At 41.0% G+C, this 25119-nt stretch overlaps 1 protein-coding gene across 1 annotated transcript in view; it reads right to left on the bottom strand.

The window, feature by feature from the left end:
• The window catches only part of CSN6 (COP9 signalosome subunit 6), a 204364-nt gene that overhangs the window by 53468 nt on the left and 125777 nt on the right, over positions 1 to 25119 (bottom strand). Inside the window, exons 5-6 of the mRNA XM_071665791.1 lie at positions 21260 to 21411; positions 15252 to 15414 (exon numbers count right to left, since the gene is read on the bottom strand). Of these exons, the coding sequence (XP_071521892.1) occupies positions 15252 to 15414; positions 21260 to 21411 (315 nt within the window). The remainder of the gene's footprint in view (positions 1 to 15251; positions 15415 to 21259; positions 21412 to 25119) is intronic.

Here is a 25119-nt window from a genome sequence, read left to right as displayed (position 1 = left end):
TTAACTTTCTTCTTGTACAGAGCAGCAGATTGGGGAAGAGCAGTGTGGTTTCAGAAGTGGTAGAGGATTTGTGGATCAGGTGTTTGCTTTGAAGAATGTATGTGAGAAATACTTAGAAAAGCAAATGGATTTGTATGTAGCATTTATGGATCTGGAGAAGGCATATGATAGAGTTGATAGAGATGCTCTGTGGAAGGCATTAAGAATATATGGTGTGGGAGGCAAGTTGTTAGAAGCAGCGAAAAGTTTTTATCGAGGATGTATGGCATGTGTACGTGTAGGAAGAGAGGAAAGTGATTGGTTCTCAGTGAATGTAGGTTTGCGGCAGGGGTGTGTGATGTCTCCACGGTTGTTTAATTTGTTTATGGATGGGGTTGTTAGGGAGGTAAATGCAAGAGTTTTGGAAAGAGGGGCAAGTATGAAGTCTGTTGGGGATGAGAGAGCTTGGGAAGTGAGTCAGTTGTTGTTCGCTGATGATACAGCGCTGGTGGCTGATTCATGTGAGAAACTGCAGAAGCTGGTGACTGAGTTTGGTAAAGTGTGTGAAAGAAGAAAGTTAAGAGTAAATGTGAATAAGAGCAAGGTTATTAGGTACAGTAGGGTTGAGGGTCAAGTCAATTGGGAGGTAAGTTTGAATGGAGAAAAACTGGAGGAAGTAAAGTGTTTTAGATATCTGGGAGTGGATCTGGCAGCGGATGGAACCATGGAAGCGCAAGTGGATCATAGGGTGGGGGAGGGGGCGAAAATCCTTGGAGCCTTGAAGAATGTGTGGAAGTCAAGAACATTATCTCGGAAAGCAAAATTGGGTATGTTTGAAGGAATAGTGGTTCCAACAATGTTGTATGGTTGCGAGGCGTGGGCTATGGATAGAGTTGTGCGCAGGTGGATGGATGTGCTGGAAATGAGATGTTTGAGGACAATGTGTGGTGTGAGGAGGTTTGATCGAGTAAGTAACGTAAGGGTAAGAGAGATGTGTGGAAATAAAAAGAGCGTGGTTGAGAGAGCAGAAGAGGGTGTTTTGAAATGGTTTGGGCACATGGAGAGAATGAGTGAGGAAAGATTGACCAAGAGGATATATGTGTCGGAGGTGGAGGGAACGAGGAGAAGTGGGAGACCAAATTGGAAGTGGAAAGATGGAGTGAAAAAGATTTTGTGTGATCGGGGCCTGAACATGCAGGAGGGTGAAAGGAGGGCAAGGAATAGAGTGAATTGGATCGATGTGGTATACCGGGGTTGACGTGCTGTGAGTGGATTGAATCAGGGCATGTGAAGTGTCTGGGGTAAACCATGGAAAGCTGTGTAGGTATGTATATTTGCGTGTGTGGACATATGTATATACATGTGTATAGGGGTGGGTTGGGCCATTTCTTTCGTCTGTTTCCTTGTGCTACCTCGTAAACGCAGGAGACAGCGACAAAGCAAAAAAAAAAAATGAGCATATATAATTGTACAAAGGCAAAGGAGATAGGAGGGAGTGCTCAAATTACAGAGGTATAAGTTTGTTGAGTATTCCTGGGAAATTATATGAAGGGTATTGATTGAGAGGGTGAAGGCATGTACAGAGCATCAGATTGGGGAAGAGCAGTGTGGTTTCAGAAGTGGTAGAGGATGTGTGGATCAGGTGTTAGCTTTGAAGAATGTATATGAGAAATACTCAGAAGAGCAAGTGGATTTGTATGTAGCATTTATGGATCTGGAGAAGGCATATGATAAGAGTTGATAGAGATGCTCTGTGGAAGGTATTATGAATATATGGTGTGGGAGGTAAATTGTTAGAAGCAGTGAAAAGTTTTTATCAAGGATGTTAGGCATGTGTACGTGTAGGAAGAGAGGAAAGTGATTGGTTCTCAGTGAAAGTTGGTTTGCAGCAGGGGTGAGTGATGTCTCCATGGTTGTTTAATTTGTTCATAGATGGGGTTGTTTGGGAGGTGAATGCAAGGGTTTTGGAAAGAGGGGCAAGTATGCAGTCTGTTGTGGATGAGAGAGTTTGGGAAGTGAGTCAGTTGTTCGCTGATGATACAGCGCTGGTGGCTGATTCAGGTGAGAAACTGCAGAAGCTGGTGACTGAGTTTGGTAAAGTGAGTGAAAGCAGAATGCTGAGAGTAAATCTGAATAAGAGTAAGGTTATTAGGTACAGCAGGGTTGAGGGACAAGTCAACTGGGAGGTAAGTTAGAATGGAGAAAAACTGGAGGAAGTGAAGTGTTTTAGATATCTGGGAGTGGATTTGGCAGCAGATGGAATCATGGAAACGGAAGTGAATCATAGGGTGGGGAAGGCGGCGAAAGTTCTGGGAGCGTTGAAAAATGTGTGGAAGTCGAGAATGTTATCTTGAAAAGCAAAAATGGGTATGTTTGGAGGAATAATGGTTCCAACAATGTTATATGGTTGCGAGGCATGGGCTATAGATAGAGTTGTGCGGAGGAGGGAGGATGTGCTGGAAATGAGATGTTTGAGGACAATATGTGGTGTGAGGTGGTTTGATCAAGTAAGTAATGTAAGGGTAAGAGAGATGTGTGGTAATAAAAAGAGTGTGGTTGAGAGAGCAGAAGAGGGTGTTTTGAAATGATTTGGTCACATGGAGAGAATGAGTGAGGAAAGATTGACAAAGAGGATATATGTGTCAGAGGTGGAGGGATCAAGGAGAAGTGGGAGACCAAACTGGAGGTGGAAAGATGGAGTGAAAAAGATTTTGAGTAATTGGGGCCTGAACATGCAGGAGGGTGAAAGGCGTGCAAGGAATAGAGTGAATTGGAACGATGTGGTATACCAGGGTCGACGTGCTGTCAATGTATTGAAGCATCTGGGGTAAACCATGGAAAGTTTTGTGGGGGCCTGGATGTGGAAAGGGAGCCGTGGTTTCGGTGCATTATACATGACAGCTAGAGACTGAGTGTGAAGAAATGTGGCCTTTGTTGTCTTTTTCCTAGCACTACCTCGCACACATGCGGGGGAGGGGGTTTTCATTTCATGTGTGGTGGGGTGGCGACAGGAATTAATAAGGGCAGAAAGTATGAGTTATGTACATGTGTATATGTGTATATGTCTGTGTATATATATGTAAACGTTGAGATGTATGGGTATGTATATGTGCGTGTGGACGTGTATGTATATACATGTGTATATGGGTGGGTTGGGCCATTCTTTCGTCTGTTTCCTTACGCTGCCTGGCTAACGCGGGAGACAGCGACAAAGTATAATAAAATAAAATAATAATATATGTTTAGAGAACACATGTTTATTTTTTTAAAAAAATATTTGTTATTCTTATACACCTGTGTTTGGTATTTAACCAGTGTTGGATGGGAAAGGATATATATATCAGTGACCGTCAGCTGCAGATGTTAGCCAGATGATAAGGAAATCTGTTTCTAGCCAAAATATTTCTGATAACTGAAGCCATTATTTAAGAGTTCTGATCTAATGGACAAAGGGGCTGATTAAACACCCTTAAAGGAAGGGATGAGGAATTAACAAAGCATGCGCACACCCAAGCGAGTCTATCCATGCACTTTCCCTTTTCAAGCTAATTCTTTTCTACTCTTATGTCTCTTGATTATGTCTTGTGTTTCACTCTTAGATTAACTGTACTAATGCTGCTTTCTCGTGAGAAGGGTAAGTACCAGCAGGTCACTTGCAACTCACAATAATAGTTGGTTAGCAATGATCATTATGACTTGCAATAAAGGTCAACACACTTATATCTCAAAACACTTGCAGTGGGTAGCACATACATCCAAAGCAGAGCAGAACCCTGATGAGGTACATCACAGGTGGTGCTGGCTGCATTAACACATAAGCAGTAAGGTGTCAACAAGTCATGCAGTGCACTGTAGGTTGGCCACAGTCCTAAGCTGAATGGAGCCTACCCACTTAATGTAAATGTGTACATGCTCACAAATGCTACTGGTGTATTCATCTACTCCTCCCCATACTATCACTGCTATTCACCCTAAAGACCTTATGCAACTCCCTCAAGCATAAAACACTGCATCAAAGTCATAGCTAATGTTGTAATGAAAGATGAAATGTGGCAAGGTGGTTGGAGTGGATAGTATTGCATTTGAATTTCTTAAGAAAGGACGTGATTGTGTTGTTGATTGTTTAGTTAGGATTTTCACAGTAAGTATGGATCATGGTGAAGTGCTTGAGGACTGGAGGAATGCCTGTATAGTGTCACTCTATAAAGGCAAGGACAAAGAAGAGGGTTCAAATCATAAAGGTATCAATGTAAGACACACACATGCATGCCATTAATTTTTCATTAGCTATTTGTTATCATCATTTCACTACGAGTTAATTATATAGAGTTGCATCATATAAGAAGTTTCCACACTTCACTTTGTAGTCTCCTAGTCAGGATGTTTGAACAAGAGGAGCTGATCTGTTGTTGACTGGTGGTTGACTTGTGTTTAATCATGTGGGGCTGACATCAACAAAACCCGGGCCAGGCAATGGTGAGCACCAGCTAACTGCCAGTCAGCCATGCCACACCAGATAAATCACTTGTGTGTGTCTACGTTTGTCTTTTGACTAGAACCCAAACTGCCATAAACATACATTTAGCCATGCCAGACAAATCACTTGTGTGTGTCAATGTGTGTCTTTTGACTAGAACCCAAAGTGCCATAAATGTACATTTCTATTTTTCTAATAGAATTGTAAAAGGCCAACAGATCTTCATTAAGCACACAGAGACAAAGAAGGACTAACCCCTCCTTACAAGTGGTGGCAGTGGCATTAAGGACCTTCGGGTTGATGCTTTAGTGCTGAATGATAGACCACGACTGCTCTACATGTCCAATGAACGTGACTGTTGGTGATATCTGTTCTACAGACAATCATCATGCCTACATGTTAGTGTGAAAAGTAAGGAAGGGAAGTTACTGAATCAAAAAGAAAAGAAAGGAAGATGAAAGAGTATTTTGAAGAACTGATGCATGTGGAAGAAACTGAGACATTAGTTGTTACATGCACGGGTATGGAAGACAGAAGAAAAAGGATGTAAGTATACAGGCCTATTACAAGAAGAGAGGTAAAAAGGGCAATAATAAGGCTGAAGGTAGGAAAATCATCTGGAATGGATTGGGTTACAGCTGAAATGCTGAAGTATGGAGAACAATGTGTGATATGTAATTTAGCATGGGAGCAGATGGTTGTGCTGAAGATTGGGTGAAAGCTACTAATTTTCCTTTATTCACAGGAAAAGGTGCTAAGGAGGTAAAAAACAATTATACGGAAATATATCAGAAAAAGTATAAGCATGTGTTCACTGATAAAGTAACTCAATGCAGAATAAGTGAGGTGTAAGGGGGTTTCAGGAAAGGTAGGGATGTACAAATCACATTTCTACAATGACAAAGACTATGGAAAAGTATCTAGTGAAAGGTGGATAGATAAACCATACGGCAAAGTCAAGTGGAATGCTCTTCATGATGTGCTGAGGACATATGGGTTAAGGAGACAACTGCAGGATGGTATGAAAGACTTCTACAGAGGAGGAATGCATGTGTAAAAGTGGAAGGAAAGTAGAGTAAAAGCTTTGCTATACATTTGAGTGTAAAGGAGAACTATGTGATGCTACATTGTCTTTTTAACAAGGGTAAAGGGGAAGAGTGGTTTGGGAATGTTTTGGGAGTAAAGTCAGAGGTTGGTGACAGGACAAGAGCAAAGGAAGAACTAGCACTACTTCTGAAACAGGAGTTATGGGAGTATGTGATAAGAGTGTAAGAAAGTAGACTAGATTAATATGGGTAAAACTGAAAGTGGATGGAGAGAGATGGGTGATTATTGGTGCCTATGCACCTGGTCATGAGAAGGAAGATCATGAGAGGCAAGTGTTTTGGGGACAGCCGAATGAGTGTGTTAGTAGTTTTGATGCATGAGACAGGGTTATAGTAATGGGTGATTTGAATGCAAAGGTGAGTAATGTGGCAGTTGAGGGAATAATTGGTGTACATGGGGTTCAGAGTTGTAAATAGAAATAGTGAAAAGCTTGTTGATTTGTGTGCTGAAAAAGGATTGGTGATTGGGAATAACTAGTTTGAAAAGAGAGATAAACATAAGTAAGGAGAGATGGCCAAAGAGCATTATTGGATTACGTGTTAACTGATAGTCGCATGAAAGAGACTTTTGGATGTTAATGTGCTGAAAGATGCAACTCAGGGGATGTCTGATCATTAACTTGTAGAGGCGAAGGTGAAGATTTGTAGAGGTTTTAAGATAAGAGAAAATGTTGGGGTGAAGAGAGTGGTGAGGGTAAGTGAGCTTAGGAAGAAGGCTTGTGTGAGGAGGTACCAGGAAAGACTGAGTGCAGAATGGAAAAAGGTGAGAACAAAGGACATAAGGGGAGTGTGAGAGGAATGGAATTCATCTAGGGAAGCAGTGATGACTTGCACAAAAGATGCTTGTGGCATGAGAAGTGTGGGAGGTGGGAAGATTAGAAAGGGCAGTGAGTGGTGGGATGAAAAAGTAAGACTATTAGTGAAAGAAAAGAGAGGGGCATTTGGACGATTTTTGCAGGGGAATAGTGCAAATGACTGGGAAATGTACAAAAGAAAGAGGTAAGAGGTCAAGAAAAGGGTGCAAGAGATGAAAAAGAGGGCAAATGAGAGTAGAAGTGAGAGAGTAACATTATATTTCAGGGAGAATAAAAATATGTTTTGGAAGGAGGTAAATAAAGTGTGTAAGACAAGAGAAAAAGTGGGAACATCGGTGGAGCGCTAATGGGGAGGTAATAAGAAATAGTGGATATGTGAGAAGGAAATGGAGTGAGTATTTTGAAGGTTTGTAGAATGTCTTAGATGATAAAGTGGCAGATATAGGGCATTTTGGTCGAGGTGATGTGCGAAGTGAGAAGGTCATGGAGAATGGTCTGGTAAACAGAGAAGAGGTAGTGAAAGCTTTGCGGAAGATGAAAGCCGGCAAGGTGGTGGGTTTGGATGGTACTGCTATGGAATTAACTGAAAAAGGGAGTGACTGTGTTGTTGACTGGTTGGTGAGGATATTCAATGTATATATGGGTCATGGTGAAGTGCCTCAGGATTGGCAGAATGTATGCATAGTGCCATTATACAAAGGCAAAGGGGATAAAGGTGAGTGTTCAAATTACAGAGGTATAAGTTTGTTGAGTATTCCTGGGAAATTATATGGGAGGGTATTGACTGAGAGGGTGAAGGTATGTACAGAGCATCAGATTGGGAAAGAGCAGTGTGGCTTCAGAAACGGAAGAAAGTATGTGGATCAGGTGTTTGCTTTCAAGAATGTATGAGAGAAATACTTAGAAAAACAAATGGATTGGTATGCAGCATTTATGTATCTGGAGAAGGAATATGATAAGAGTTGATAGAGATGCTTTGTGGACAGAATTAAGAGTATATGGTATCGGAGGCAAGTTCCTAGAAGCAGTGAAAAGTTTTTATAGAGGATGTAAGGCATGTGTACGAGTAGAAAGAGAGGAAAGTGATTGGTTCCCAGTGGATGTCAGTTTGCGGCAGGGGTGTGTAATGTCTCCATGGTTGTTTAATTTGTTTATGGATGGGGTTGTTAGGGAGGTAAATGCAAAAGTTTTGGAGAGAGGGGCAAGATGCAGTCTGTTGTGGATGAGGGCTTGGGAAGTGAGTCAGTTGTTGTTTGCTGATGATACAGCACTGGTGGCTGATTCAGGTGAGAAACTGCAGAAGCTGGTGACTGAGTTTGGTAAAGTCCGTGAAACAAGAAAGCTGAGAGTAAATGTGAATAAGAGGTAGGTTATTAGGTAGAGTAGGGTTGAGGGACAAGTCAATTGGGAGGTAAGTTTGAATTGAGAAAAATTGGAGGAAGTGGTTTTAGGTATCTTGGAGTGGATCTGGCAGCAGATGGGACTAACAGGGTGGGGAGGGGGCGAAGGTTCAGGGAGCGTTGAAGAATGTGTGGAAGGCGAGATCATTATCTCAGAAAGCAAAAATGGGTATGTTTGAAGGAATAGTGGTTCCAACAATGTTACATGGTTGCGAGGAGTGGGATATTGATAGGGTTGTGCAGAGGAGGGTGAATGTGTTAGAAATGAGATGTTTGAGGACAATATGTGGTGTGAGGTGGTTTGATCGGGTAAGTAATGAAAGGGTAAGAGAGTTGTGTGGTAATAAAAAGAGTGTGGTTGAGAGAGCAGAAGAGGGTGTATTGAAATGGTTTGGTCACATGGAGAGAATGAATGAGGAAATATTGACAAAGAGGATATATGTGTCAGAGGTGGAGGGAACGAGGAGAAGTGAGAGACCAAATTGGAGGTGGAGAGACTGAGTGAAAAAGATTTTGAGCAGTCGCGGCCAGAACATGCAGGAGGGTGAAAGGCGTGGAATGATGTGGTATACCGGGGTCGACGTGCTGTCAATGGATTGAATCAGAGCATGTGCAGCATCTGGGGTAAACCATGGAAAGTAATGTGGGGCCTCGATGTGGAAAGGGAGCTGTGGTTTCGGTGCATTATACATGACAGCTAGAGACTGAGTTCACGTGAACGAATGGGGCCTTTGTTGTCTTTTCCTAGCACTACCTCGCTCGCATGCAGGGGGAGGGAGGTGTCATTTCATGTGTGGCAGGGTGGTGACGGGAATGAATACAGGCAGCAAGTATGAATTATATACATGTGTATATATGTAAATGTCTATGCATATGTATGTATACATTGAAATGTATAGGTACATATATGTGCATGTGTGGACGTTTATGTATATGTGTGTGTGTGTGTGGTGGGTTGGGCCATTCTTTTGTCTGTTTTCTTGCGCTACCTCGCTAGAGCAGGACACAACGACAAAGCATAATATATAAATAAAATAATAAATATTATTTCCTCATATTTTAATTAATTACACTTAATGTCTCCCGCATTAGCAAGGTAGCGCAAGGAAACACACTAAAGAATGGCCCAACCCACCCACATATACATGTACATACATAAATGCCCACACACACACATATACATACCTATACATTTCAATGTATACATACATATACATAAACAGACATAAACATATATACACATATACATATTCAGTACTTGCTGCCTTCAATTATTCCCACTGCCAACTCTCCATAAATGAAATGTCACCCCCCTTCTCCGAGAACGCACTTCAGGTTGTACTATGAAAAGACAACAAAGGCCACATTCGTTCACACTCAGTCTGTAGATGTCATGTGTAATGCACCAAAACCACAGCTCCCTTTCCACATCCAGGCCCCATAAAACTTTACATGGTTTACCCAGACGCTTCACATGTCCTGGTTCAATCCATTGACAGCACATTGACCCAAGTATACCATATCATTCCAATTCACTCTATTCCTTGCATGCCTTTCACCCTTCTGTATGTTCAGGTACTGATCACTTAAAATCTTTTTAGCTCCATCCTTCTACCTCCAATTTGGTTACCCACTTCTTCTCATTCCCTTCACCTCTGACACATATATCCTCTTTCTCAATCTTTCCTCACTCATTCTCTCCATGTGACCAGACCATTTCAATACACCCTCTTCTGCTCTCTCAGCCACACTCTCTTTATTACCACACATCTCTCTTACCCTTTCATCACTTACTCGATCAAACCACCACACACCATATATTGTCCTCAAACATTTAATTTCCAACACATCCATCCTTCTCCCCACAACCCTATCTATATCCCATGCCTCAGGACCATTTAACACTGTTGGAAGCACTATTCCTTCAAACATACCCATTTTTGCTCTCCGAGATAACATTCTTGCCTTCCACACATTCTTAAACGCTCCCAAAACATTAGCCCCTCCCCAACCCTGTGACTTATTTCCACATCCATGGGACCATCCACTGCTAAATCCATTCCCAGATATCTAAAACACTTCACTTCCTCCAGTTTTTCTCCATTCAAACTTACCTCCCAATTTACTTGTCCCTCAACCCTACTGAACCTAATAACCTTGCTCTTATGCACATTTACTCTCAGCTTTCTTCTTTCACCCACTTTACTAAACTCAGTCACCATCTTCTGCAGTTTCTCATGCAAATCAGTCACCATCTTCTGCAGTTTCTCATGCAAATCAGCCACCAGTGCTGTATCATCAGCAAACAACAACTGACTCCCTTCCGAAGCCCAATCATCCACAACCGACTGCATACTTGCGCATCTCTCCAAAACTCTTGCATTCACCTCCCTAACAACCCCATCCATAAATAATTTAAATAACTCATGCTCTGTACATGCTTTACTATCTCAATCAATACCCTCCCATATAATTTCCCAAGAATACTCAACAAACATATACCTCTGTAATTTCAACACATCTTTATCCCCTTGGCCTTTGTTCAATGGCACTATGCATGCATTCTGCCAATCCTCAGGCACTTCACCATGAACCATACATACATTGAATATCCTTACCAACTCATCAACAACATAGTCACCCACTTTTTTAATAAATTCCACTGCAATACCATCCAAAACCACGGTCTTGTCGGCTTTCATCTTCTGCAAAGGTTTCACTACCATTTTTATGTTTAACAAACCATTCTCCCTGACACTCTCAATTCTTACACCACCTCATCCAAAACACCCTATATCTGCTACTCTGTCATCAAACATATTCAACAAACCTTCAAAGTACTCCATCTCCTTCTCATTTCACCACTACTTGTTATTACCTATCCATTAGCCCCCTTCACCGATGTTCAAATTTGTTCTCTTGTCTTATGAACTTTACTTACCTCCTTCAAAAACATATTTTTAACCTAAAATTTGATGATAGTCTCTCACCCCAACTCTCATTTGCCCTCATTTTCACCTCTTCCACCTTTCACTTGACCTTTTGCTGCTGTCTTTTATACATCCCCCAGTCATTCACAATATTTCCCTGCAAAAATCATCCAAACACCTCTCTCTTCTCCTTCACTAACATTCTTGCTTCTTCATCCCATCACTCACTACCCTTTCTAATCAAATATATCATATATCATATAAGGGGAGTGGGGGAGGAATGGGATATATTTAGGGAAGGAGTGATGGCTAGCACAAAAGATGCTTGTGACATGAGAAGCGTGGGAGGTGGGCAGATTAGAAAGGGTAATGAGTGGTGGGATAAGGAAGCAAGATTATTAGAGAATGAGAAGAGAGAGGCATTTCGACGATTTTTGCAGAGAAATAATGCAAATGACGGGGAGATGTATAAAAGAAAGAGGCAGGAGGTCAGGAGAAAGGTGCAAGAGGTGAAAAAGAGGGCAAATGAGAGTTGGGTGAGAAAGTATTATTAAATTTTAGGAAGAAAAAAAAGATGTTTTGGAAGAAGTTAAATAAAGTGCGTAAGACATGGGAACATCAGTGAAGGGAGCTAATGGGGAGGTGATAACAAGTAGCGGTGATGTGAGAAGGAGATGGAGTGAGTATTTTGAAGGCTTGTTGAATGTGTTAGATGATGAGTGGCAGATAAAGGGTGTTTTCTTCAAGGTGGTGTGCAAAGAGGGAGGGTTAGGGAGAATGATTTGGTAAACAGAGAAGAGGTAATAAAAGCTTTGCGGAAGATGAAAGCCAGCAAGGCAGTGGGTTTGGATGGCATTGCAGTGGAATTTATTAAAAAAGTGGGTGACTGAATTGTTGACTGGTTGGTAAGATTATTTAATGTATGTATGACTCATGGGGAAGTGCCTGAGGATTGGCGGAATACTTCCATAGTGCCATTGTACAAAGGCAAAAGTGATAAAAGTGAGTTCTCAAATTACAGAGGTATAAGTGAATGGTGGTTTGCGGCAGAGGTGTGTGATGTCTCCATGACTGTTTAATTTATTTATGGATGGGGTTGTTAGGGAGATTAATGCAAGAGTTTTGGAAAGAGGGGCAAGTATGCAGTCTGTTGTGGATGAGAGAGCTTGGAAAGTGAGTCAGTTGTTGTTCCCTGACTGATACAGTGCTGATAGCTCATTCAGATGAGAAACTGCAGAAGCTGGTGATTGAGTTTGATAAAGTGTATGAAAGAAGAAAGCTGAGAGTAAATGTGAATAGAGCAAGGTTATTGAGTACAGTAAGGTGGAGGGACAAATTGAGTGAAAGGTAAGTTTGAATGGAGAAAATCTGGAGGAATTGAAGTGTTTTACATATCTGGAAGTGGATTTGGCAGCGGATGGAACCATCAAAGCGAAAGTGAATCATAGGGTGGGGGAGGGGAAAAAAGCTCTAGGAGCGTTGAAGAATGTGTGGAAGTTGAGAATGTTATCTTGGTAAGCAAAAATGGGTATGCTTGAAGTAATAGTGGTTCCAACAATGATATATGGTTGCGAAGCATGGGCTATAGATAAGAGTTGTGCGGAGAAGGGTGGATCTGCTGGAAATGAGATGTTTGAGGACAATATGTGGTACGAGTTGGTTTGATCGAGTAAGTAATGGAAAGGTAAGTAAGATGTGTGGTAATAAAAAGAGTGTGGTTGAGAGAGCAGAAGAGGGTGTTTTGAAATGGTTTGGTCACATGGAGATAAAGAGTGAGGAAAGATTGACAAGAGGATATATGTGTCAGAAGTAAAGGGAACGAGGAGAAGTGGGAGACCAAACTGGAGGTGGAAAGATGGAGTGAAAAACATTCTGGGTGATCGGAGCCTGAACAGCAAGGAGGGTGAAAGGCATGCAAGGAATACAGTGAATTGGAACAATGTGGTATACCGGGGTTGACGTGCTGTCAATGGATTGAACCAAGGCATGTGAAGCGTCTGGGTAAACGACGGAAAGTTCGGTGGGGCCTGGATGTGGAAAGGGAGCTGTGGTTTCGGTGCATTATACATGACAGCTAGAGACTAAATGTGAACGAATGTGGCCTTTGTTGTCTTTTCCTAGTGCTACCTCACGCACAATGTGGGGGGAGAGGGTTGTTATTTCATGTGTGGCGGGGTGGCAACGGGAATGAATAAGGGCAGACAGTATGAACTATGTACATCTGTATATTTGTATATGTCTATGTGTATATATATATATATATATATATGTATATGTTGAAATGTATAGGTATGTATATGTGCGTGTATGGACGTGGATGTATATACATGTGTATGTGGGTGGGTTGGGTCATTCTTTCGTCTGTTTCCTTGCGCTACCTCGCTAACGCTGGAGACAGTGACAGAGTATAATAAATAACATATATATATATATATATATATATATATATATATATATATATATATATATTTTTTTTTTTTTTTTTTTTTTTTTTTTTATACTTTGTCGCTGTGTGGAAATAAAAAGAGCGTGGTTGAGAGAGCAGAAGAGGGTGTTTTGAAGTGGTTTGGGCACATGGAGAGAATGAGTGAGGAAAGATTGACCAAGAGGATATATGTGTCGGAGGTGGAGGGAATGAGGAGAAGAGGGAGACCAAATTGGAGGTGGAAAGATGGAGTGAAAAAGATTTTGTGTGATCGGGGCCTGAACATGCAGGAGGGTGAAAGGAGGGCAAGGAATAGAGTGAATTGGAGCGATGTGGTATACCGGGGTTGACGTGCTGTCAGTGGATTGAATCAAGGCATGTGAAGCGTCTGGGGGTAAACCATGGAAAGCTGTGTAGGTATGTATATTTGTGTGTGTGGACGTATGTATATACATGTGTATGGGGGGGGGGGGGGTTTGGGCCATTTCTTTCGTCTGTTTCCTTGCACTACCTCGCAAGCGCGGGCATGTGAAGCGTCTGGGGTAAACCATGGAAAGCTGTGTAGGTATGTATATTTGCGTGTGTGGACGTATGTATATACATGTGTATGGGGGGGGGGTTGGGCCATTTCTTTCGTCTGTTTCCTTGTGCTACCTCGCAAACGCGGGAGACAGTGACAAAGTATAATAAAAAAAAAATATAATATATATTATTATTACTATCATTTTATTATTTTGCTTTGTCGCTGTCTCCCGCGTTTGCGAGGTAGCGCAAGGAAACAATAAAATGGGAATGAATTGTGGAGTGGTAGAGCAGGTGAAATGTAACACCCTGAGGTGGTTTGGGAATATTTCTTTAATGTTAGCTGAGAGAGTACAAGCAACTGAACACCTGAATCAAGGCCATCTCATTAATGCTATGTACATTTATATCCTATCCTACGCCAGATACCTCTTTTATCAACCAACTCCTTTGGGTGGATAAATAGCTGGGTTGATTACAGACTGACTATCCCAACCAGGATTTGAACCTATGCACTTGAACCTGGGCAGAACCTGAATGCATCATGGTCATCAAAAGAATGCAAGACAAGAAGTCTAAAAGAAGAATGCATGATAGTACAATTAAAGGGGTTGGCATGAGAGGAAGACCACTTGTGACATTGGGAAATAAAGTGAAAGAGTACTGGAGAGTTAGAAATGGTGGAAGAATGTGTGGAATACTGTACATGGGGGAGGCATGTAAAGACGGATAAGTGGAGACTTTTGCCATAGCCACCCACTTGATGAGAGATCCCTCAGGAGCAGGCACCAAAGACAGACATACAGATGGAATGTTTGAGGACAATATGTGATGTCAGAAGGGTTGATCATGTAAAAAAATGATGAGGATAGAGAGAAGTATGGCGATAAGAAGAGTTTGGTTAAGATAGCTGTGGAAAGAGTGTTGAAACAGTTTGAACATGTGATGAGAATGAGTGTGAAGGTGACAAAGAGGTGTGTGTCTGAAATGGATATAAATGAAAGGAAAGACTAATCTGGAGTTGAAAGAATGGAGTGAGAAAGATTTTGAGCACTCAGGGTCTGAACATGCAGGAGGGTGTATGGTAAGTAGGGAATACTGTAAACTGGAATGACATGGTATACAGGGAGCACCATGATGTCAACAAACTAAACAAGGACATATGAAGTAGCCAGGAAAAACCAAAGAAAGGTCTATGGGATCTGGTTGTGGATAGGGCGCTGTGGTTTTGGTGCATTACATATGAAAGTTAAAGAATGGATGAGAGTGAATAAGAAAATATTTCTGTTTGTCCATATATATACCATGTTTCACTGAATACCATTCTAAGACAAATAAGAGAAAAAGGATTATTTGTGAGGGTTTTGTCTACTGTAACCCATCAGACATACTCTGTGGCAGTAACAAAAAACATCCAATGCCTCAATTCTATAATAATTCTACTTTGTTAAAACCCTGAATATGCACACCAAATATATAAGAAACTGTAAACTTTTAAGCTATACCATTAAAACCAAATAATGGACAATAATCATCCACTCTAAAAACCAGTAAATAATGAACAATAATGATATACTCTTAAAACTAAGACACTAACCAAGGGAACTCTCCTGAGTGTCATGAGATGACATTCTAGCCACGTGGTCCACACCAATACGCTCTGCTTCTTCAGTGGCTAGTGTATATTGCAGTTCCACTAACAGCATGGTAGGCGCCTCATTAACTAAATCCAGCACACTCTCATATATGCTCACTGGTAGCTGTTATAAATGAAAGTAAATTTCATCAAATTTTAGACAATCTAATTCTATTCACCACTTATACAATCTATCAATATTCAATCAGCTATAACATTATCAATGATTTCCTATAAGGCTGAATTTATAAAAGCCCTAAAATTTGCCCTAAATGGATCTTGTTCCACTCAGAGCATCACATGTTTTTCTAGAAAACTTTTGAAATTCAAGTTGCATAAATCATGCTTCTCGATCCATTCTAAGAGTGAAAAATTAATGTTGCTCTTGCAGTCATTGAAAATCTATAACCTACCCTATCAGTGAGGTAGCATCAGGAAGAAATGGGCAATGGCCTCAATTATACATATCCAAACAATAGTTTCCACAAAAATTTACTGAAACCAGAGACTACCATCCACAAACACACCCTATGGATTCCTCATCTATTGATGAAGAGCATGGCATACCAAGTTAAAAACTTAATACTGGCATCTAAGAAAATGACAAAAAAACAATTCCAAGATTTGTGAAGATGCCACAAATAGGCTATATAGAATCTAACTTAAGGTATCTTCCCACACCAGGGATACTTTTCCAGCCTTAAATCCTATTTCTTTAAAGATTAATCATGTTCTCATTCTCTTCTCCTTTACTCAGGAAATAAGGAAATTTATCAAAACTTTGGGGAGATGTATAAAAGAAAGAGGTGGGAGGTCAAGAGAAAGATGCGAGAGGTGTAAAAGAGGGCAAATGAGTGTTAGGGTGAGAAAATATCATTAAATTCTAGGAACAATAAAAAGATGTTTTGCAAGGAGGTAAATAAAGTGCATAAGACAAGGGAACAAATGTGAATATTGGTGAAGGGAGCTAATGGGGCAGAAATAACAAGTAATGGTGAAGTGAGGAGATGGAGTGAGTATTTTGAAGGTTTGTTGAATGTGTCTGATGACAGAGTGGCAGATATAGTGCGTTTTGGTCCAGGTGGTGTGCAAAGTGAGAAGGTCAGGCAGAACGGCATGGTAAAGAAAGAAGAGGTAGTGAAAGCTTTGCGGAAGATGAAAGCTGACAAGGCGGCGGGTTTGGACGGTATCGCTGTGGAATTTATCAAAAAAGGGGTGACTGTGTCGTTGACTGGTTCATAAGGATATTCAATGTATGTATGGTTCATGGTGAAGTATCTGAGGACTGGCAGAATACATGCACAGTGCCACTGTACAAAGGCAAAGGGGATACAGATGAGTGTTCAAATTACAGAGGTATAAGTTTGTTGAGTATTCCTGGTACATTATATGGGAGGGTATTGACTGAGAGGGGTAAAGGCATGTCCAGAGCATCAGATTGGGGAAGAGCAGTGTGGTTTCAGAAGTGGTAGAGGATGTGTGGATCAGGTGTTTGCTTTAAAGAATATATGTGAGAAATACTTAGAAAAACAAATTGATTTGTATGTAGCATTCATGGATCTGTAGAAAGCATATGATAGAGTTGATAGAGATGCTTTGTGGAAGGTATCAAGAGTATATGGTGTGGGAGGTAATGCTAGAAGCTGTCAAAAGAATTTATCAAGGATGTAAGGCATCTGTAAGAGTATAAAGAGAGGGAAATGATTGGTTCTCAGTGAGTGTCGGTTTGCAGCACGAGTGCAAGATGTCTCCATGGTTGTCTAATTTGTTTATGGATGGGGTTGTTAGGGAGGCGAATGCTAGAGTTTTGGAGAGATAGAGGGGCAAGTAAGCAGTCTGTTGAGGCTGAGAGGGCTTGGGAAGCGAGTCAGTTGTTGTTTGCTGATGATACAACTCTAGTGGCTGATTCAAGTGAGACACTACAAAAGTTGGTGACTGAGGTTATATGGTTGGTGACAATGTTATATGGTTGCGAGGCGTGGGCTATAGATATCTCTTCTCTCTTCACCAAACCATTCTCCCTAACCCTCTCACTTCACACACCACCCCGACCAAAACACCCTATATCTGCCACTCTATCATTAAACACATTCAACAAACCTTCAAAATATTCACTCTATCTCTTTCTCACTTCATCACTACCTGTTATTATTTCCCCACTAGCCCCCTTCACCAATGTTCCCATTTGTCTTCATGTCTTATGCACATTATTCACCTTCTTCCAAAACATCTTTTCATTCTCCATAAAATTTAATGATACTCTCCCACCCCAACTTTCATTTGCCGTCTTTTTCAAATCTTACACCTTTCTCTTGACCTCTTGCCACTTTTTTAAGCATTTCCCAGTCATTTGCACTACTTCCCTGCAACTATCGCCCAAACACCTCTCTTTTCTCTTGCACTAATAACCTTACTTCTTCACCCCACCACTCACTACCCTTTCTTATCTGCCTACCTCCCACCTTTCTCATACCACATGCATCTTTTGCATAAGCCATCACTGCTTCCCGAAATACATCCCATTCCTCATCCACTCCTGTCACTTCATTTGCTCTCGCTTTTTGCCATCGACACTCAACCTCTCGTACTTACTCACACAAGTCTTCTTTTTCAAGCGAACTCACTCTCACCACTCTCTTCTCCCCAACATTCCCTCTATTTTTCTGAAAGCCTCTACAAAATCTTCACTTTCACCTCCACAAGATAGTGATCAACCATCCCTCCAGTTGCCCCTCTTGGCACATTAACATCCAAAAGTCTCTCTTCTAAATGCCTATCAATTAACACATGAACCAATAATGCCCTCTGACCATCTCTCCTACTCACATACGCATACTTATGTATATCTCTCTTTTTAAACCAGGTATTCCCAATCACCAGTCTTTTTTCAGCACACAAATCCACAAGCTCTTCACCATTTACATTAACAACACTGAACACCCCATGTACACCAATTATACACTCAATTGCCACATTACTCACCTCTGAATTAAAATCAGCTATAACTATAACCTGGTCACGTGCATCAAAGCTGCTAACACACTCACTCACCTGCTCCCAAAACACTTGCCTCTCATGATCTTTCTTCTCATGACCAAGTGCATAGGCACCAATAACCACCCATCTCTCTCCATCCACTTTCAGTTTTACCCACAACAATCTAGAATTTACTTTCTTACACTTTATAACATACTCTCACAACACCTGCTTCAGAAGTATTGCTACTCCTTCCTCTCACCAACCCCTGACTTTACTCCCATGGCTCTCCCAAAGCCTCTTCCCCTTTACCCCAGAGCTTTGTTTCACACAGAGCCAGAACATCAAGGTTTCTTTCCTCAAACATCCTACCTATCTCTCCTTTCTTCTCATCTTGGTTACATCCACACACATTTAGACACTCCAATCTGAGCCTTCGAGGAGGATGAGCACTCCCCGCTTGACTCCTGTTTCCCTTTTTAGAAATTTAAATACAAGGAGGGGGGGTTCCAGCCCCCACTTCCACCGCCACCCTGCCCCACAGGAAACAGCATCGCTACCCCTTGCTTCAGCAAAGTAGCACCAGGAAAACAGACAAAAGAGGCCACATTTGTTCACACTCAGTCTCTATCTGTCATGTGTAATGCACTGAAACCACAGCTCCCTATCCTTATCCAGGTCTCAAAGACCTTTCCATGGTTTACCCCAAATGTCTCACATGCCCTGGTTAAATCCACTGACAGCACTTCGACCCCGGTATACCATATCGTTCCATCTCACTCTATTCATTGCACACCTGTCACTCTCCTGTATGCTCAAAATCTTTTTCACTCCATCCTTCCACCTCCAATTTGGTCTCCCACTTCTTGATCCCTCTATTTCTGACACATATATCCTCCCTGTCAACCTTTCCTCACTCATTCTCTCCATATGTCCAAACTACTTCTGCTCTCTCAACCACACTATTTATATTTCCATACATCTCTCTTACCCTTTCATTACTTACTCGATCAAACCACCTCCCACCACATATTGTCCTCAAACACTTCATTTCCAACACATCCACCCTCCTCTGTACAACCCTATCTATAGCCCATGCCTCACATCCTTATAATACTGTTGGAACTACTATTCCTTCAAACATACCCATTTTTGCTCTCCGAGAAACGTTCCCTCCTTCCACACATTCTTCATCACTCCTAGAACCTCTGCCCCCTCTCCCAACCTGTGACTCACTTCTGCTTCCATGGTTCCATTCCCTGCTAGTCCACTTCCACATCTTTAAAACACTTCAGTTCTGTCAATTTTTCTCCATTTAAACTTACATCCCAATCAACTTGTCCCTCAACCCTAGTGAACATAAGAAACTTGCTCTTATTCACATTTACTCTCAACTTTCTCCTTTCACACACTTTTCCATACTCAGTCACCAACTTCTGCAGTTTCTCACTTGAATCAGCCACCAGTGCTGTATCATCGGCAAACAACTGACTCACTTCCCAGGCCCTCTAACCCCCAACACACAGCATACTCACCCTCTCTCCAAAACTCTTGCACTTACCTCCCTGACTACCCCATCCATAAAAAAATCTTCACTGGGAACCAGTCACTCTCCTCTCTTCCTACCTGAACACATGCCTTACATCCTTGGTAAAAACTTTTCACTGCTTCAAGCAGCTTGTCTCCCATATCATGTACTCTTAAAACCTTCCACATAAGCATCTCTATCAACCTTATCATATGGCTTCTCCAGATCCATAAAGCTGCATACAAGTCCATCTGTTTTCTGGGAATTTCCCACATTCTTCAAAGCAAACACCTAATCCACACATACTCTACCACTTATGAAACCATACTTCTCCTCCCCAATCTTTTCCTATCTCTCTTTGAATATCCAGCTAACATCATATCACTGGTAGCCTACAGATGTTTCTTCTATAACCGTGCAGGTGTGAGAGAAATTCAGTTATCTTAAGTACCTCTCCAATCACCATTATAGAAACATGTCCACTGACCTCTCATTCAACAATACAGAGTCACGGAAATTACATAGGTTGCTGATGACCAATGTGGTAGGTGGAACACTCATCATCATAAATATGATGGTGTGGAAAGTTAACAAGCGAAGTGTGAAAAAATACGTGACTCTGAGAGTAAACTTTGTGGGAGTAAGAAGGCGGGAGCCCACTATGGGACCCTATCACCACTCTTATGCTCAGCCTATTTGTAATCATGTGAAGTAGTCAACAAAACAACCACACCTTATTTTCATGAATCTTATCCTGAGGTGATGGAGGACTTTGGTAACAGACAACAGAAACAAACCATAATATTTCTAACCATATTTTTAGTGTTAAGTAACATTTACAGAGTAATGTGTAATATTTCTGCAAGTATTCATGTTATTCACTAACATCACTGTGCCTTTGTAAGAAATAAAAGGAAAATGTGATATAAATGAACAAAACCTCTATGTCCCTCTCTTTTGGGATGAGGAAATATTGCCCCTTATATGCCAGCCATATCCCCTCCTCCTACTAATTTTTAATGTGTTCAATGTAATATTGCACATATCATTCACCACCTTTGCTATGCCTGTGCAGGAAATAAGAGTACTATGAGAAAACAGTTTTATGGGAAAGAAAGAAACAAAAACCTTAAATGTTCTCACTTCATATCTAAAGTTGTAATGTGTCCTTCAAACTCACTCCTCCAACAAAGTCAGTAATCCATTAAGCCAACACTAAGGTGTAGAAATTACATTTCATTACGTGTATTTCCTACAATTTTTGCGAGCCAATGTTTCACTTTATATGAAGTTTTCTTATTCTCATCACAAAATGATGGGATTTCTGAACCTACCCTATCATTTAAGGCTTAAATTTCTTGTACTTTGTGAACATGCAACATGCACTGAGAACTTAAGCAAAGGTAAGTGAAGATTTCTTTTAATGACAAGTGGATTGTGGATCTCTATTCACAATGCTACTCACATCTGTGTGACGTGCCATTGGATTGAGCTTGAGGAATATGGGGCTATCCAAGAGATCACATATCTGCTTGTGAACCAAGAGGTCAGGAGGTCCAGGAGTGTCACCAGTTGTGTACCATCCCAACAAATCCATGTCACTGAAAACTTGCTTATCTGATAAAAAAGATTAGTAATTAACATCAGTATGGCAAGATATTTCTTTTTCAATTACATGCTTGAACTGCTTCAAATATTCAATACAAAAATTCTAATCTAAAAAAGTAACAACCATTCAAATTTCTTTTGCATTCCTCCTAATTCTAAAGCTGACTCTCCCCATAAGTGTGTATCATCTGTAAAAATGATTTCCTGCATCCTTCCCTCTCATCCCTTTCATTCTAATCTTTTGCCCTAACTATTCCTTTACTTCCTTAAATACTATAAAGGTTACACATTTTCACTGCTGTCATTTCTTATGTGCCTGTGGTCTAGAAAACTTAAATTTTACAACTATACTGACAGTATGACAAAATAATCCTTCCTGCAGGCTTATTAATGTTCTCCACTAGGAATACTTCCATTTACTAAAACTCTCAAGACATTACCATCTGATTTTCCATTACCGTTTTACTATTATAAATCCCAAGAACCAAAGTAAAAAACTTTTTTCTAATTCTTCACAATTCAAATAAAAAACTTTTAAAATCTCATTCAAATTCAGTGAACGTTTTTGCAATTCATACTTTAGGCTTGTATGCTATGCCATAGTACAGTCATTAAACAAAGTTCATGGAATTCAATCACCTGTTCCACTTCACACAAGGATGAATGTAAAAAAGGTTACTTATCATGAAAAACTAATAAAATCTGTAAAACATAAATATTGTTGTGTATGTAAAAATCATAGTGAGGTGCCTTGAGACTACAAGAATGCATTTGCAATGCCACTGTATAAAAACAAGAGAGACAAAGTTGAGTGTTTGAATTACACATGTATAAATTTGCGGAGCGACTGGGACCTGAACATACAGGAGGGTGAAAGACATGCACGGAACAGAGTGAATTGGAACGATGTGGTATACTGGGGTCCGATGTGCTTTCAATGGACTGAACCATGGCATGTGAAACATCCAAGGTAAACCATAGAAAGGTTTGTGGGGCCTGGATGTGGATAGGGAGCTGTGGTTTCAGTGCATTACACATGACAACGAGACTGAGTGTGAACGAATGTGATATTTTTTGTCTGCTTGTCTGGCACTACCTTGCTGACGCATGGTGTGGCAATACTGTTTCCTGTGAGGCAGGGTAGTACCAGGAATACATGAAGGCAAGTAAGTATCAATGTGTACATGTAAATACATGTATAAGGCTGTGTATGTATATGTATGTACATGTGTGCATGAAAAAGGACTGGTGATTGGAATACCTGGTTCAAAAAGAGAGATATACATAAGTATTTGTATGAAAGTAACAGAGATGGCCAGAGAGTGTTATTGGATTACACGTTAATTGATAGGCGCGTGAAAGACAGACTTTTGGATGTTAAGAGAGGTCCAATTGGAGGGATGTCTGATCATTATCTTGTGGAGGCGAAGGTGAAGATTTGTAGAGGTTGTCAGAAAAGAAGAGAGAATGTTGGGGTGAAGAGAGTGGTGAGAGTAAGTGAGATTGGAAAGAAGACTTGTGTGAGGAAGAACCAGGAGAGACTGAGTGCAGAATGGAAAAAGGTAAGAGCAAAAGACATAAGGGGAGTGGGGGAGGTATGGGATGTATTTAAGGAAGCAGTGATGGCTGAACAAAAGATGCTCGTGGCATGAGAAGAATGGGAGGTGGGCAGGTTAGAAAGGGTAGTGAGTGGTTAGATGAAGAAGTAAGATTATTAGTGAATGAGAAGAGAGGCATTTGAGCAATTTTTGCAGGGAAATAGTGCAAATGACTGGGAGATGTATAAAAGAAAGAGACAGGAGGTCAAGAGAAAGGTGCAAGAGGTGAAAATGAGGGCAAATGAGGGTTGGGGTGAGAGTATCATTAAATTTTAGGGAAAATAAAAAGATGTTTTGGAAGGAGGTAAATAAAGTGCATAAGACAAGAGAACAAATGGGAACATCAGTGAAGGGGGATAATGGGGAGGTAATAACAAGTAGTGGTGATGTGAGAAGGACATAGAGTGAGTATCTGAAAGGTTTGTTGAATTTATTAGATGATAAAGTGGCAGATATAGGGTGTTTTGGTCATGGTGGTGTACGAAGTGAGAGGGTCAGGGAGAACGATTTGGTGAACACAGAAGAGGTAGTGAAAGCTTTGCAGAAGATGAAAGCAGGCAAGGCAGTGGTTTTGGATGGGATTGCAGTGGAATGTACTAAAAAAGGGGGTGACTGTGTTGTTGATCGGTTGGTAAGGACATTCAATGTATGTATTGCTCATGGTTAAGTGCCTGAGGATTGACAGAATGCATGCATAGTGCCATTGTACAAAGGCAAAGGGGATAAAGGTGAGTGCTCAAATTACAGAGGTATAAGTTTGTTGAGTATTCCTGGGAAATTATATGGGAGGGTACTGATTGAGAGGGTGAAAGCATGTACAGAACATCAGATTGGGGAAGAGCAGTGTGATTTCAGAAGTGGGAGAGGATGTTTGGATCAGGTGTTTCCTTTGAAGAATGTATGTGAGAAATACTTAGAAAACAAATGGATTTGTATGTAACATTTAGGGATCTGGAGAAGGCATATGATGAGATTAGATAGAGGTGCTCTGTGGAAGGTATTAAGAGTATATGGTGAGGGAGGCAAGTTGCTGGAAGCAGTGAAAAGTTTTTATCGAGAATGTAAGGCATGTGGATGAGTAGGAAGAGAGGAAAGTGATTGGTTCTCATTGAATGTCAGTTTGCGGCAGGGGTGCATAATGTCTCCATGGTTGTGTAATTTGTTTATGGATGGGGTTGTTAGGGAGGTGAATGCAAGAGCTTTGGAAAGAGTGGCAAGTATGCAGTCTGTTATGGATGAGAAGGCTTGGGAAGTGAGTCAGTTGTTGTTCGCTGATGATATAGCGCTGGTGGCTGATTCGAGTGAAAAACTACAGAAGCTGGTGACTAAGTTTGGTAAAGTGTGTTATAGAAGAAAGCTGAGAGTAAATGTGAAAAAGAGCAAGGTTATTAGGTACAGTAAGGTTGAGGGACAAGTCAACTGGGAAGTAAATTCGAATGGAGAAAAACTGGAGGAAGTGAAGTGTTTTAGATATCTGGGAGTGGATTTGGCAGCAGATGGAACCATGGAAGTGGAAGTGAGTCAGAGGGTATGGGAAGGGGCAAAAGTTATGGTAGCGTTGAAAAATGTGTGAAAGGCGAGAACATTATTTCGGAAAGCAAAAATGGGTATGTTTGAAGGAATAGTGGTTCCAACAATGTTATATGGGTGCGAGGCATGGACTATAGATAGGGTTGTGCGGAGGAGGGTGGACGTGCTGGAAATGAGATGTTTGAGGACAATATGTAGTGTGAGATAGGTTTGATTGAGTAAGTAATGAAAGGATTAAGAGAGATGTGATGTAATAAAAAGGGTATGGTTGAGAGAGCAGGAGAGTATTTTGAAATGGTGTGGTCAAATGGAGAGAATGAGTGAGGAAAGATTGACAAAGAGGATATATGTGTCAGAGGTGGAGGGAACAAGAAGTGGGAGACCAAATTGGAGGTGGAAGGATGGAGTGAAAAAGATTTTGAGCGATTGAGGCCGGAACATGCAGGAGGGTGACAGGCATGCAAGGAATAGAGTGAATTGGAATGATGTGGTATATTAGGGTCGACATGCTGTCAATGGATTGAACCAGGGCATGTGAAGCATCTGGGGTAATACATGGAAAGTTTTGTGGGGCCTGGATGTGGAAAGG

The sequence above is a fragment of the Panulirus ornatus genome, chromosome 10 (genome assembly GCF_036320965.1).
Source record: "Panulirus ornatus isolate Po-2019 chromosome 10, ASM3632096v1, whole genome shotgun sequence".
Lineage (NCBI taxonomy): Eukaryota > Metazoa > Arthropoda > Malacostraca > Decapoda > Palinuridae > Panulirus > Panulirus ornatus.
Note: the sequence above shows the minus strand (reverse complement) of the source record. Positions and strands in the feature narration are given on the sequence as shown.